At 45.9% G+C, this 14,339-nt stretch overlaps 1 protein-coding gene across 1 annotated transcript in view; it reads left to right on the forward strand.

Moving 5' to 3' along the window:
- Positions 1–10,595, forward strand: part of MICAL2 (microtubule associated monooxygenase, calponin and LIM domain containing 2) — a 199,070-nt gene extending 188,475 nt beyond the window's left edge. The window contains exons 34-36 of the mRNA XM_036258877.1: positions 2,767–2,866; positions 6,346–6,419; positions 10,105–10,595. Coding sequence (XP_036114770.1) covers positions 2,767–2,866; positions 6,346–6,419; positions 10,105–10,289 — 359 coding nt within the window. The 3' untranslated portion in view covers positions 10,290–10,595. The remainder of the gene's footprint in view (positions 1–2,766; positions 2,867–6,345; positions 6,420–10,104) is intronic.
- The last annotated feature ends 3,744 nt before the right edge of the window (positions 10,596–14,339 follow it).

Raw genomic sequence — 14,339 nt, forward strand, 5'->3', positions numbered from 1 at the left:
GAAGGGAGGAAGGTGCAGGGGACTCCTGCACATCTCAGCTGGAACAGGTGACTCCTATGGGTTCTTTCATCACATATGTTATAGGATTTTAATTACGACCATTGTTGTTTATTGAGCTGATACTATGTGCCAGAGCGGGGTTAAGGTCTTTGTGTAGACAGTCCCATTGCATCTTCATACCAGATGAGGAGACCGAGGTTCAGGGAGGCTACAATAGGTGCTCAAGCCCGCACAGTGGTAGGTAGAAGAACGGAAGTTGATCCCAGGTCTGAGTTTAAAGGATATGCTCTTAACATCTATGTTATATATGATCCCTAGTCTATATACTTCATTCCTTCGCTCATTAACTGATGTCCTGGAATATCTTGTTCTTTACATCTTCTCTCCCTGGAAAACTCTTATTCATCCGTTTAGACTGAGTTCACCTTCTGTCTCCTCTCTGAGGTTGTTCCCAACTTCCTCCACACAAGACTGGTTGCTTCTCTTCTGTGTTGCATAGCAAGGGATGCATGTCGTATTCTACCTGGCCCTGAAGTGTTGGTTTCACTCTTTGGACTGCAAGCCCCAGTTTCCCAACGAGCCGGAACCACTGTGTATTCATCCCTGTCCCTCAGCACCACAAACGACACTTCGGAGATGTTGGTACTCAGCGCGTTTATGTTTTTTCACTCCATTCATTTACTCAGTCAAGAAACAAAAAAGAATAACATCTTACTTATTTTTCTCCCTCTTCTCTCTTCCCCCTTTAATTCTTTAGTTCTTCCTGCATAAAACTTCACATATCATTCTCCTACTCAACCACCTTTAGTGTCCCTTTGTATTCTACAGAACAAAGTACACGAGCCTTAGCATGATGTTCAGGGGCCTCCACAATACGATCGTCACACACCCCCCAGGCTTGTCATCCACCCCCCCATGCCTTCTTAGCCCTTCCCAATCTCTGTCTTCACTGCCTTCTGCAATCCCCTCATCTTTGCTCATATTACTCTCTTTTCTTGAAAAACTTCTCTCCCATCCTCATTATTTTCTCTCAAAATACTACTCATTTTTTAACATCCCAGTTCAAACACTACCTTCCTTGGGAAGCCCAAACTCATTCCCTGACCAGGAAAATCCTCCCTTCTCTATATTCCCTGAGTCTTTTCTACGGCTTTGTTTTGGCGACAATTTTCTAATGTTCTGTTTCATTCTAGTCTTTGGGTCCATCTGATCCAAAAGATTGTCTAACAGGTACTCTACCTTATTATCTCCAAATTTCTTGTGATATATAGCGTTGTCTGTCACTGTAGCCCAAGTTCCCAAGGCACTACTCAACACCTATTTCATAAATAAGTGATGTGGAATGAATGAATGAATGAATGAATGAATGAATGAATGAATTCACCAGAAGAGCTGCATTGCATCACCAGTTTGCACTTTAACTAAATATGTGATTTGGGGTATTAAATCTAAATCTCTCCAGACCCCATTTTCTTTATCAAAAAAAAGGTGGTCAAGGAGAAGGAAGAAAAGGGAACTCATTTTATGAATGACTTGCCATGCTGTGTGTAAGACGATGTGCTAGAGGCGTTATTTACCTTACATGCCAACGATGGGGGGCGGGGTACTGTACAAGCAGTGAAAAGCATGGGTTTAGGATAAGGCTCACTTGAGTTCAAGCCCTGGCTCTGCCACTGCTAGCTGTGAGGTTGGGCAAATTAATCTCTTAAACCTCTATTTCGTCAGCTGTTAAGTGGTGATAATAAGGGAACCTACTAGTGAGTTTGTTGAGAGGACTAAATGAGATGCTGCATATAAGGCACATGGCCATTGACTGGCATCTAATAGTTGCATAATAAACAGTAGCTCATGATTATTATTATTGTTCTATCACCTGTGTGTCTTATTGTTCAGTTTAACCAGTGAAGAGACTCCAAAAGGTTAAACACCTTGCCCAAAGTCACACGTATTTTCTGCAGGCATTGCGTCTCCCTCTGCCCACTGGACCCTCCAGCACAAATCCTTCTGGAATGGCCATGAGCCTGTGTTCTCATTTCACTGTGAAATTCTAGGAAGTCATCTCCACGTTGCTACTTCTCAAATATGCCCAGATTTTAACATTTTCATATCTGGACATTTAACATTTAATATTGAGTGTCTAAAAGTAGTGTCTATTTTCTCATGGTTATTCTTCTGTTTAATAAAGGTCATAATCTGAGTTATAAGAGTATATGGATATAACTTTCTCCCTATGAGTCTTGAAGCTAATAACACTTCCCCCTATTATTTGCCTTTTCTTTTTGCAAAAAGATCTAAATGCCAATCACTACTCCTTTATGACCAAATGTGGTATGAGCGTCTCTGCCCCGTGAAGGAAGCCACACCCCACCAGGGCACTCAGTAGGCATTTGATTTGGAAGGAGAAAAGGAGGAGGAGGAGGAGATAGTAATCAGCAGGGTTATTAGGGTTTCCTTTGGAGAAGGATGTGATGCACAGACTTAGAAGTTTTACCGAGAACATACAAGTAAGCAGAACATTATCAAAGGTATAGACCTTACACGTAAGTATTCATGCCCTAAAGGCGGAAGAGGGCTGCCCCTGGCGCATGCACGGGTGGGTTTTATTTGTCAAGTCCCTGACCTGGAGGCATCAACAGGCCATCAGGGGGCTGCAGCCTGCTGAGCCCTTTTTGCTACAAACATGGTCCGATAAAGTAGCTCCAAAGCAGTTTGATCATGTGGAAAAAAGCGCCAATCTAACCCATTTGTCGTTGATTTCTTAAGCAGATTCAGGCACACAGGACGAAGCACAGCTTTTGCAGGAGTGGTTTAAGCTGGTTCTGGAGAAGAATAAATTAATGCGATATGAGTCGGAGCTACTGATCATGTAAGTAAGGCAACACAGATAATGGTGAGCCCTAAACGCAAAGCAGGCGGGCGTGGGGTGGCTCGCCCTCCACGGTGCAGCCCCAGGGTCTGCTCTTCTTGTGCATACAGAATTGTGATTGAGGCAGATTGATATTTGGTGTCTTGCATATCATGCTGGCATTAGTGCAGAGGATCTTCTGTTGTCTACTCTTCCCGTGAAGTCCTATAGCTAAAATAGATTTCAGGTAATGGGGCTGGAGCTGGAGGGCATTTGGGAAAAGTACTTTCAACTCATCCCTGTCTCCCAGACCAACGGGACCCGCCTGCAGTCACCCGCCTGCAGTCACACACCTGCCATGGGGAAGCATGTCCCGGGCCTTAGCATGAACCACAGGAAATGTTGGCGAGAGCTGCCTGGGCACTTCCTTGTGGCTTTAGTGGAGCGAGGGACTGAGATCTGTCTGGCCGTCCTCCCTGAATGAGGGGTACCAGCCTGGCTTGGGGATCAGAAAGTGAGATGGATCTCCACACACTCTGACAAAGTTGAAGGTCACCTGTCACCACTCTGGAGAGAAAGAACGTAACATTTAATGCAAAGCAATTAAGTGCCACAAGTTGTACTGGGTGCTTTTACGTATGCCGTCTTACCTCACTTTCACCCCAATCCCGGGAGGTCTTATAAAGTCTATTCCTTTCCCTTGGCTAGGTTCTGAACCCGGTGAGAAATAAAACTACCGAGGCAATAGATGTCTGGGCTAAATAAGAGAGCCCGGGTAAGCTTGTTATCTGTGTCACTGTGCCAGGGCTGGAGTAACAAACTACCACAAACCGCGTGCCTTACAACAGCAGAAGAGGATTCTCTCGCTGTTCTGGAAGAGGGAAGTCCGAATCACGAGGGCAGGAGGGCCATGCTCCCCCCGCCTCTCCCGCCTCTGGTGGCTCCAAGCATCCCTTGGCCTGGTGGCTGCTTCACTCCAGTCTCTGCCTCTGTCTTCACACGGCCTTCTCCGTGTCTGTCTTCTCCTCTTCCTCTATAAGGAGACTTGTCACTGGACTTACGGTCCACTGGGATCATCTAGAGTGTCATCTCTAGGTCCTTCTCTACACCCATTACACCTGCAAAGACCTTTGTTCACATAGGTCACATTCACAGGTTCCAGGGGTCAGGATGTGCACATAGCTTTGGGGCCATCATTCAACCCATGCCACTAACCGAACTCCTGAACAAGACATACTTATCGACATAGTCACAAAATGTAACGGACCCACTTACTTTTTAAGGGCAAAGCTTTTACACTCCACCAGTGGGACTCAACGGACTATTATCTTGCCTCCCCAGAGAATATTTGGCAATGTCCGGAGACATTTTTGGTCGTCACAACTAGGAGGTGCTACTGGTACTTGGTGACGAGGGGCCAAGGGTGCTACTAAACATTCGACAATGCACAGGACACCCCTCTCCCCCAGCAGCTAAGAATTATCCAGCCTAAAATGTCAATGGTATCAAGATGGAGGAATCTTGTCCCTACAGCAAGGCTCAGTGTAATCAAGAACACATATCTGCTGCAGGCAGGCTAACCTCAGGGGAAAGGATGTGCGCTGAGTTCATCGTCTCTTCTTCCCAGATTTACCTCCCCTGGGGTGAGGGGGGCGAATGGGGGCTAGGGGAGGAGGCCAAGAATTACGCTCATCAAGCTCCACGGATGGAAATTCTGGGAATGGAGAAGGGGTCATTTGCAGTCATTGTTATTTCCATCACTATTTTTAAGTTGATGCATGCACTGCTACTCACCTACTGAGTAATTTGTTCATGTCCACCTGGCTACAAAGTCTTTTTTTTTATTTTTTTTATCCTCACCCGAGGACATTTTTCCATTTTTTGTTCAGATAGAGCGGGAGGGAGAGAGAGGAAGAGAGAGAGAGAGAGAGAAACATCGATGTGAAGGGACACATTGAGTGGCTGCCACCCGCACGACCAACCAGGGCCGGGGACAAACTGCAACTGAGGTACGCGCCCTTAGCGGGAACCGAACCCGGGTCTCTCTGTACCGCAGGCTGACGCTCCAACCGCTGAGCCAAACCGGCCAGGGCTACAAAGTCTTTTTAACATAATCATACCGTCTGCTTTTGGGTCAGGTTGAATTATGAAATTCATTCAACAAAAACATATCAAGCATATTATATTCTAGGTGCCAGGAACTGTGCTGGGTACGTGGAAATAAAAATGAAAGAGGGCGCAGTCCCTATCTTCTAGGCTTTCATGGTTTCGGGGGAGGCCGACATGCAAACACACAGCACAGCAGTAGTAAGACATGGCAAGAATTCACGGAGGTGTGTAGGAGGCTCAGTCTGCACAGGGTCTACCTGGGAGAGTCGGTGCTGGTGGCTTCCCGTTAGCACTCTGCAGGGGGCACTCTTTGAAAGAGAGAGAGAAATCAATTGGTTGTTCCACTTATTTATGCATTCATTGGTTGATTCTTATGTGTGTCCTGAACAGGAATTGCCCCCACAAACTCGGCATATCAGGACAAGCTCTAACCAACTGACTCTTCTTTCCCCCGCTCCTACAAGCAGATGTTGTCCGAGTTTTATTGCCTCCACCTGGACAAAATGTCTCACTCATGCTTCTGCTTTCTCACTTTCTTGTCCACCACAGTCAGAGATTTGGGAGTGGTTAGAGGTGATACTTGAAGCCATGGCGCCCCCCAAAAGAGAGAAGAGTTTTGGATTGTCGTGGCTTCCCCCAGACTACTCTAGTTACTTCTTCAAGGTCCTTCAGTAGCAGGTGGCTTGAACGGCCTTCCAAAAGCCTACCGAGGTCACACCTCCACCTTCAGCTGCTCCCCACGGCTTCTTGAGTTCAGCACATCTTAGCAATCCTTCTCGGCACCTTCAAGGCAAAACTTTCAGTTTAGAGACACAGTTGTCCCTTGTTTATCGCGGTTAATCCGTTCCAGACTCTAGCGGTTGCAGCTGGCGTTGAAGGATTCCTGGGGTGCTCGAATACATAGGCCTACAGTCCATATGTATAGTAATTTTAATTGTAATTGTAATACAGGGGTGTATAATTGACTCAGACAACCGAGCGCGTGCTGTATCATTTTCACTGTCTCGATCAACTTTTTAATGAATATATTTGAGAAAACAGTGATAGAGTGAAGCCGCGAAAGTCGAAGCGGGAAGTGGCGAGGGACGACTGTATTCCAGAGAGAAATAGAAACATCAATGTGAGGGAGATACATCCATTGCTGCCCCCTGCACGCCCCCTACTGGGGATCGAGCCCACAACCCGAGCATGTGCCCTGACCAGGAATCGAACCAGGACCTCTCAGTCCATGGGACGACGCTTGATCCACCGAGCCACACCAGCCAGGCTGGAGATATTCCAGTTTTAATAAGAAAAAAAGAATGCCGTAGCTGTTGTCAGTGGGCTTATTTGCCACTGTGTCTACACAAATTTCTAGTATTTATAAGGTGTGCATGCTTTCTCCTCCCTAGGGCCCAAGAGCTAGAATTAGAAGATCATCAAAGCAGACTGGAGCAGAAATTAAGAGAGAAAATGCTCAAGGAGGGTGAGTACGGTGATATGTTTTGGGTCCTTGTCGAAGACATTTCCCCCAGAAAGACATGTGAGCAGAACACGCTGCGAAGCGCGGAGCGGAGCGCCTGCCCGCCCGGAGTCGGCAGGCAAAGCCAGCCTTCCCTGCTCACCCCCGCAGCACAGCACACCCCGGGTGGCTGCTCACGGGGCCCGTGAGAGCAGCACTAACGCGGCTCCATCCCAAGTGCGAATGGGAACACAGTCCTTTATCCATGCATTCGTGCGCTCACCTGTGCATTCCCTTAACACGTATCTGTGGAGAATCCAGCGTGTGCCTGGCATATGGAGAAGACCCACTGTGCCCTGTGGTATCACTGTGGGGACCAACACCCGGGACCATAATTATGGTGCAGTGAGATGAGGGGCACACGCAGGTGCTTCGGGACCACAGAGGAGCTGGTCAAAAAAACACCCTTCCCAGCATCCTTCCAGGGCTTTGCATGTGAGAAAACTATTTTCACCACACAGAGAATTGTTGTAAACTCAATTGACGCCATATACTGGCATATACATCCAATGGCTCTGGCCAGCTGGGCACATTCACTCTATTTTGCACCAGTGTGTTTGTGGGGCCAGATCCATACATGACTTTCTTACAGTAAGACCGAAGTCTTGTCTGGCTGGTGTGGCTCAGTGTTTGAGCGTCAACCCATGCACCAAGAGGTCGCTGGTTCAATTCCCAGTCATGGCACATGCCCAGGTTATGGGCCTGATCCCCAGTGGGGGGCATGTCCTCTCTTACCAATGTTTCTCTCTCTCTCTCTCTCAAATCAATAAAGCTAAAAAAAAAGACCTAGGTCTTAAAGAACAAGTCAAGTAATTTCTTTACACCTTAAGGACAGAACACTGCACCTACCGATGGGGTTGCCTGGTACAGGGCAAGCACTCAGTAACTATTAGACATCATCATCATTAATATTTTTATTTCAGTCTTTCATCCCCATTTTACAGATTAGAAAACTGAGTCTGAGAATTTAATAAGCAAGCTTGAGGTAAATGATAGGGCTAAGATTAAAGAACAGATCACCACAGACTCAGGGTCTCCTGTTAGTATGACTTGTAGACTGTTTCTTTATAGCAACAGAGTTCTGTTTCTGACAAAACCCTTACAGAGCTGCGCTGTACAGGATGGATGGAAGTGGGGCTCAGCCCTGGCCAGTGTGGCTCAGCGGTTAGAGCGTCGGCCTGCGGTCCAGAGAGACCCGGGTTCGGTTCCTGCTAAGGGCATGTACCTCGGTTGCAGTTTGTCCCCGGCCCTGATTGGTTGTGCGGGTGGCAGCCACTAGATGTGTCCCTTTCACGTCGATGTTTCTCTCTCTCTCTCTCTTCCTCTCTCTCCCTCTCACTCTATCTGAACAAAAAATCGAAAAATGTCCTCAGGTGAGGATAAAAAAAAAGAAAGTGGTGCACAGCATCTTCTATTTGTTGCAAGGGGCTCAATTGGGTCCATCGATGACAAGCCAAATTAAGAGAGGAATTTAAAAATGTTTTCTGAGTTAATTATCAAATAAGGAGCATCAAAACTGGAATATACTTAATTAACAAATCATCATACATAACTAAGATCTGATTTATAAATCTGATACAAAGTTTAATTCGCTGTTTCAGGGTGATAAAATAAATACCACCAAAAACTCTATTAGCCAACCTCAAATTTTTTTTTCAATTCTTACTAGGTGTAATGGGCATACATTTTCTCTCTCCTCTCAGGTGTACAAAAAAAAAAAAAGCTGCTTTATTTTGTCTGTACCTGAGCTTCCACAAAAGCTTCATCCCATTAATTAGCAAGAAAAAAAAAAAAAAAAAGAACTTTACATACCCTTCTCTGGTAAACTCAGTCTGATGCAACATTTTAAACAGTCCCTGCAGGAAATGCTCAATCTCTTTGGGACGGAAATGTTTGATGTTGCACACGGCCACCCCTTCCTTCTGCTCTTCTCCCTAAGGTGACTGCCAGGTAACGGGAGAGGCAGGTGTGTGTGAGTTTGGGGCATTAGGAATCTGCCTGGGCGGTGCTGAGTCGTTAAGTCCCCTCACAGCTGTCTCCTGTCCTTGGGCTGCCACTCTGCGGGCGTTAGTAGCTGCGGCTAGCGCAGTCCAGCCCGCCATCCTCCCACGGGAGCTCGTGGCGTCCCCGGCTCACCAGCTCAGCGCATCCTCCGTTCAGCGTGGCCAGACAGTCCACTCTCCAGCCTCCCCTGTGGGGCTCCTTCACTCCTCGCCATGCAGGAGCCCCAGGGGCCCCCGGCCAGCTCCCTTAGCAGCTCTGGGGCAAGTGAACACTTCTGGGCTCCACCCTTGCCACACACAGAAGATAAGATCAGGGAGTCACTCCCTCCTTCCCTGCCCAGCCTGGTTTATAGCAGGGCGCCATTCCGGCTGGCTTCTGCCCAGAGTTTCCAACAAGAGGCAAGGTGAGAGTCCTTGGTTCCCCAGTGTTCCCACCGAATGGTGTGACCTTTCCTGCCCCCTGGGGGGTTCGAAGGTCCAGAATGGAGAGACTGGAACACAGACAGGACTCTCACCATCCCATAAAACATGAGCTGCTGCACTGGCCAGTTTGGCTCAGCAGCGAGAGCAGCGGCCAGCACACCAAAGGGCCTCGGGTTCGATTCCAGTCAGAGGCATGTACCTGGTTGCAGATTCAATCCCTTGGCCTGCTTGGGATCGTAAGGGAGGCAACCAATCAATGTGTTTTCTCTCACATCGATGTTTCCCTCTCTCTCTCTCTCCCCCTCCCTTCCACTCTATCTAAAAGTCAATGGAAAAATATCCTCAGGTGAGGATAAAAAACATGAGCTGCTAAGGGAGTGGGCCTCTTTATTTCCCTGTTGTGACATATGTCATCCTGACCCTGCCCACTGATGTGAGGGACAGTGGCACTTTTCTGCCCTGGGAGGGGGCTCACCGCCTCGTCCCCATGTGTTAACGGAAGGGGCTAAGGGGGCTTATCAAGTCCTGACAAGACTTAATTTGGCTCTAAGATCCTGTGTTGAGCGTCAGAAAGTCATCCCTGCGGTACGTTTCTTCCTCTTACCCTTGCTTTCGTAACAATCTTGTCTCCCCTAGGCAATTGGCTGTCTCGGGCCATTTAGGAAGAAGGTCACGTACTCCGGAAAGCTAAAGGGAAGAGCAGTCAGTCTGGAAACACCCTCCTATTGGCCGGCTGTGGTCCTCTGCTTCCCTTGGCCTCTACCCAAAGGGCTAGGATTCGCCATTAACTACAAACTGAAAAGGGTTCTCGTCACTGAAATACCAGCCACGGGTGCAGACAGTTTGCTTAGAAACTCGTTTTGCTGTAGCTCAGACATGTTCAGGGAGAACAGCCTTTTGCTGTTCGTAGGTTTCTCTTTTTGCAGAAAAGGGGAGTGTGGAGACCTTGGTGGGGCTTGGCTGGTATTAACTTCGTCTTCTCAGAGAGAGGCCCTCCCCCGTCACTGTGTGTATATTCTCAGTCCGACTGCAGCACAAAGCACCCACCGTTCCGCTCTGTGGCTTTGGGGCCAGTTCCCCGGTGTTCGATTCATTTCCTTGTTCTCTCCCCGGAAATCAAAGGGCAGAACAAGTCCAGAACAATCAAGAATGAACAGGCCCAGAGCTCTCCTGGGGCCACATCTTAGCTGAGGTTCGATGTTTTTCTTTTTCTCTTTCTGTAGAGAGCCAGAAAGATGAGAACGACCTCAGTGAGGAGCGAGAAATATTCACCGAGATGATGCAAGTGATTGAGCAGAGGAACAGGCTCGTGGATTCCTTAGAGGAGCAGCGCATACGAGAAAAAGCTGAAGACCAGCGCTTTGAAAGCTTCATATTCTCCAGGGGCTGTCAGCTGAGCAGGACGTGAGCGGGGCCTCTCCTCCGGAGCCCACCAAGGACGGAGCCCGCCACGCACACCTCACACGCTCCTGCTTCCTTTTGCAGTCTTTGTCATCCCTGCAGCTTAAGTTATACCAGATTGCAGTATGTTTGTAAAAATTCAGATTCTCTCATATGTGCTGCAGCTGCCCCAGATCCTCCCAGAGATGATCATGAAGAAAACACAAAGACGTGTTTGGAATTGGCAGTCAACCTCACAGGTCTCTCCGATTGGAGGTGACCTTGGCAGATGTCCAGCCATTGTTTTCCCTAGAAGGTGACCCCGAGATGGACTTTCCTTCTGCTTTTTATCATTTATCTGCCCCGTGCATTGAGTTACACATCTTAAGATTTTTAAGACGCTGCTTTTTCATTAATATATCCATATTTGCCCTTTTTTGCATGGATGACTGCTTTCCAAATGTCAGAAGGAAGCTGCAGCAGTTTAAAGATTAGGTTAATATTTAAATTGTATTTCCAGAGAACGAGGAGAAACCTTGAGATTACTGATTACATAAAGCAAATAACTCACATAGCAGGTGTTAATTCAATCCAGGGTGAATTTAATTTACCAGGTGTATTTATAAGCCTTAATATAATATACATAAGCAATGAGAGTTTAATGGAACATTTGAGCCTTAATTTTATTAAAAAAGAAAGAAAGGAAATAAAACTTTCTACCAGCAGGATCATTAGTTTTCACCAAGTACTGTTGGCTTAGAAAAGCTTTTTATTCTCAGAGTACTGTCCTTATGGCCCCTGTAATATACTGGAAAGTGTTTTTATATATTTTATATATTTTAATCCTCACCTGAGGGAATATTTTTTCATTGATTTTTGGGGAGAGAGAGAGAGAGAAAAATATCGATGTGAGAGAAAGACATCGGCTGACCGTTTCCCACATGACCCTGCCCAAGGCCAGGGCTGGGGATTGAACCACAACTGAGTTACAGGCCCTTGACTGGAACTGAACCCACAGCTCTTTGGTCTGTGGGCAGATGCTCTAACTGCTGAGCCAAACCAGCCAGAGCAGAAAATTAATGTCTTTAAAAAAAAACTATTGGAAATGGCAAACAGAGAAACTCTTCCATTTGTTGTTAAAAATATGGGTGAGGTTGGTGCTGCTATAAAAACAAACACTAGTGATCCAAGGCAGGGAACACGTCCCAGCGGTGGTCTTCTTAGGTCCAAAGCAGATAAGTGAGGCTGAGACATTGCAGGGATTGCCCAGGAACCCCACGGGACGAGGTCAAAACCACTTCTGACTTCAAGCTGAAGCTGAGTACGGTGACCCCATTTACCAAATCCCAAATTGGGTCATGGATTTTTTTTTTATGACATTTTCAATGTACAAGGAAACCTGGGAGGTGGATTTTGTGCACTGATGTGGAATTCCTGGGATGTTTTGATGGTTCATGTGGAACCAAAGAAAGATTTCAAATGGTGATCTGTTGTCATAAAGTATTTTAGTGTTTTCCTTCAATGGGATTCTTTGAAGATTCAGTCTATCTTTGACAAAAGACAGACTGAAGGACCCTTTGTTGTATGTTTGGCCTCTCTCCTTTCTGCAAGTGTTTAAATGTGTCATTGGACAAAAGGTGCTTTGCAACAGTTGGCTCTGAATGAAGACCTAACTTTCCTCAATATGACTTGACCCGTGGACCACTTCTGTCTGAGATGCTGTCTGTGTACACTGACCTGGCCAGCTGACAAGCCAGAAATAAGAAGTGTAACTGGTTTTCCCTGATCGGCCAATGCCTCGGGTCATATGAAAAGGCAGCTGCAACCCTTCCACGGTACAGCAAGTTCCTGAGGTTGCAGGGTTTTTCACTTCCTTTTCCTTTCCTTTCCTTCCCTCTCCTTCCTTCCTTCCTTCCTTCCTTCCTTCCTTCCTTCCTTCCTTCCTTCCTCCCTCCCTCCCTCCCTCCCTCCCTCCCTCCCTCCCTCCCTCCCTCCCTCCTTCCTTCCTTCCTTCCTTCCTTCCCTCTCTTTCTTTAAAGAATCAAATTTCTTTCTCTAAAGAATCAAATATTAGTGCCTGGATTCTATTATTAAGAAATATGTATATCTATCTATCTATCTATCTATCTATCTATCTATCTATGAAGACTGTATCTCTTGTGGCTATTTACCTACTTTATTTATTTGGTGGAAACTGCTAATGTGATTTTTTCAGAATTCTGCTTTTTCTGTGTTATAATTTGGAGAAGACCTATTATTACTAAGATGTTGGTATATAATATTGGTATATTAATATACAAATAACTCAGATGTTTGGGGCAGAGAGTTATATAGTATTAAAGATTTACTGAGATAGTCAAACTAATATTTTCAGCCACCAGGCATTTGGAGGTAAGATTATGGATGTGCACGGATATTAATTATTTTAAGAAGGCGATATAGCTTCAGTTTTCATTCTAGAATATGTAGAAATATTCAGGCCCAGTCTTTCCTCTCAGTTATATAAAAGTTCATTATTGGATGCTTGCATACATTTAACAGATGATGCTCAAATGTGTAGTATCTGATTTGTTATTGTGCAAAAGAATTAATTGCCACTTATTTTCATTTGTTCTATTTTCATCTAAAAGAAAGATTCTCTTAAGAAGGCCAAGAAAGACGGTGGTGGTTGGCCCTAGCATTCTGTTAATAGATGAGAGAAGCAATTTGTTCCCTTTTTCTTCCAAAGACTATGTTCTGTAGTTTAAGACTGTCTTATCTGGCCGAGTTAAAACATAAATCTCATGCTTAGCAGCCTTCTACGTACACTGGCTTTCAGCTTTACCAGTACATAAAAACTGTTTCAGTGACCATTTCCAAAAGACACAAATACTGTGGCTGTTAAAGTTTGTAACAGGATTCCATTCCTTATTCACAATAGAGAATGTTCTTAGACCCTCGCGATGTATAACATTGCACATTTTGAAGACAGCTTCTCTGTATGCAATCTGAGTAAGAGTATGATAAAAACAGACACAGCTTTCACGGTCCCCTAAAAAAACACTTGCGATCCAGGCTGAACCATTCAGGACTCTGAACGAGACATGAAGCCCCAGCCTCAGGTCGTATTTCAGAGTCTCACACAGCTAAGTTAAACCAACGGACTCATGATAGTCTTAAGTTCAGGATCTTACGTAAGTTGGACCAAGAGGACAGTTCTTAAGCTTGCTCTCCCAAACCATTCATTTATTTATTTGTTTAAGAAACATTCTCCAAATACCCACGGAGTTCTGTAGCCTTGGGTGAGGTGCTGGGATACAGAAAGAATAGTATTCCTCCACTCTGCCCACCAAAGAAACAAAAACATAAACAAGCACCACTCCCCAATAAGTGCAAAGATAAAGAACTGTTTTTGTTATATGCATCAACCTATTTTACTCACATTTATCTTAAGCATAACAATGTACAGCCCCAACTATTGTAGGGCTCCCTTGGCACTCAAAACACAAATTCGTGTTTCTAAAAACTGTGAGAAATAATATCAGGTAGTACTGTTCCATTGAAACCTTGATTTGGCTGTTAGGCCGCCTGGAAGCAATCGATGCTGAGATGCAGCATGTTAATTGCAAGGGAGACAGGAAGTGGCAGGTGTTTCCAGCCCTGATGAGCTGCATTGAAATTGATGTTTTCTGCGTTCTGGATGACAATTCCGCAATCTCTGTCTTCCCAGGAAGCAGATTTACAAGCTTTTCCTTCCAAACTGGAAATGGCAGCCTGTCCCACCCAGGAAGCCGATCAGAGAACTCCCTCAGCATATGGCCCAGGTGGCCGCTCGGGCTGCCGCATGAACCCAGGGAGTGGCAGCGATTGGATGTGGTGAGCTCCAGTGTAGGAGTTGATTGTAATAAGAAGGGTCACGTACAGGGGAGCGTGTACTATTTCACCTACTGTTTACCTTCTAACCTCACTGCCGAGTAGCTTGTAAAAGATTAATTTGTTCCCACAATTGGGAACTGCTCATGTGGATTCAAATGTGTTACATGTGCTCTGCTGTAAATCCTGAAATGAACCAAAAATAAATGGTTTTGTGTCCAAGGCA

Source organism: Molossus molossus, unplaced genomic scaffold (assembly GCF_014108415.1).
Source record: "Molossus molossus isolate mMolMol1 unplaced genomic scaffold, mMolMol1.p scaffold_m16_p_13, whole genome shotgun sequence".
Taxonomy (NCBI): Eukaryota; Metazoa; Chordata; class Mammalia; order Chiroptera; family Molossidae; genus Molossus; species Molossus molossus.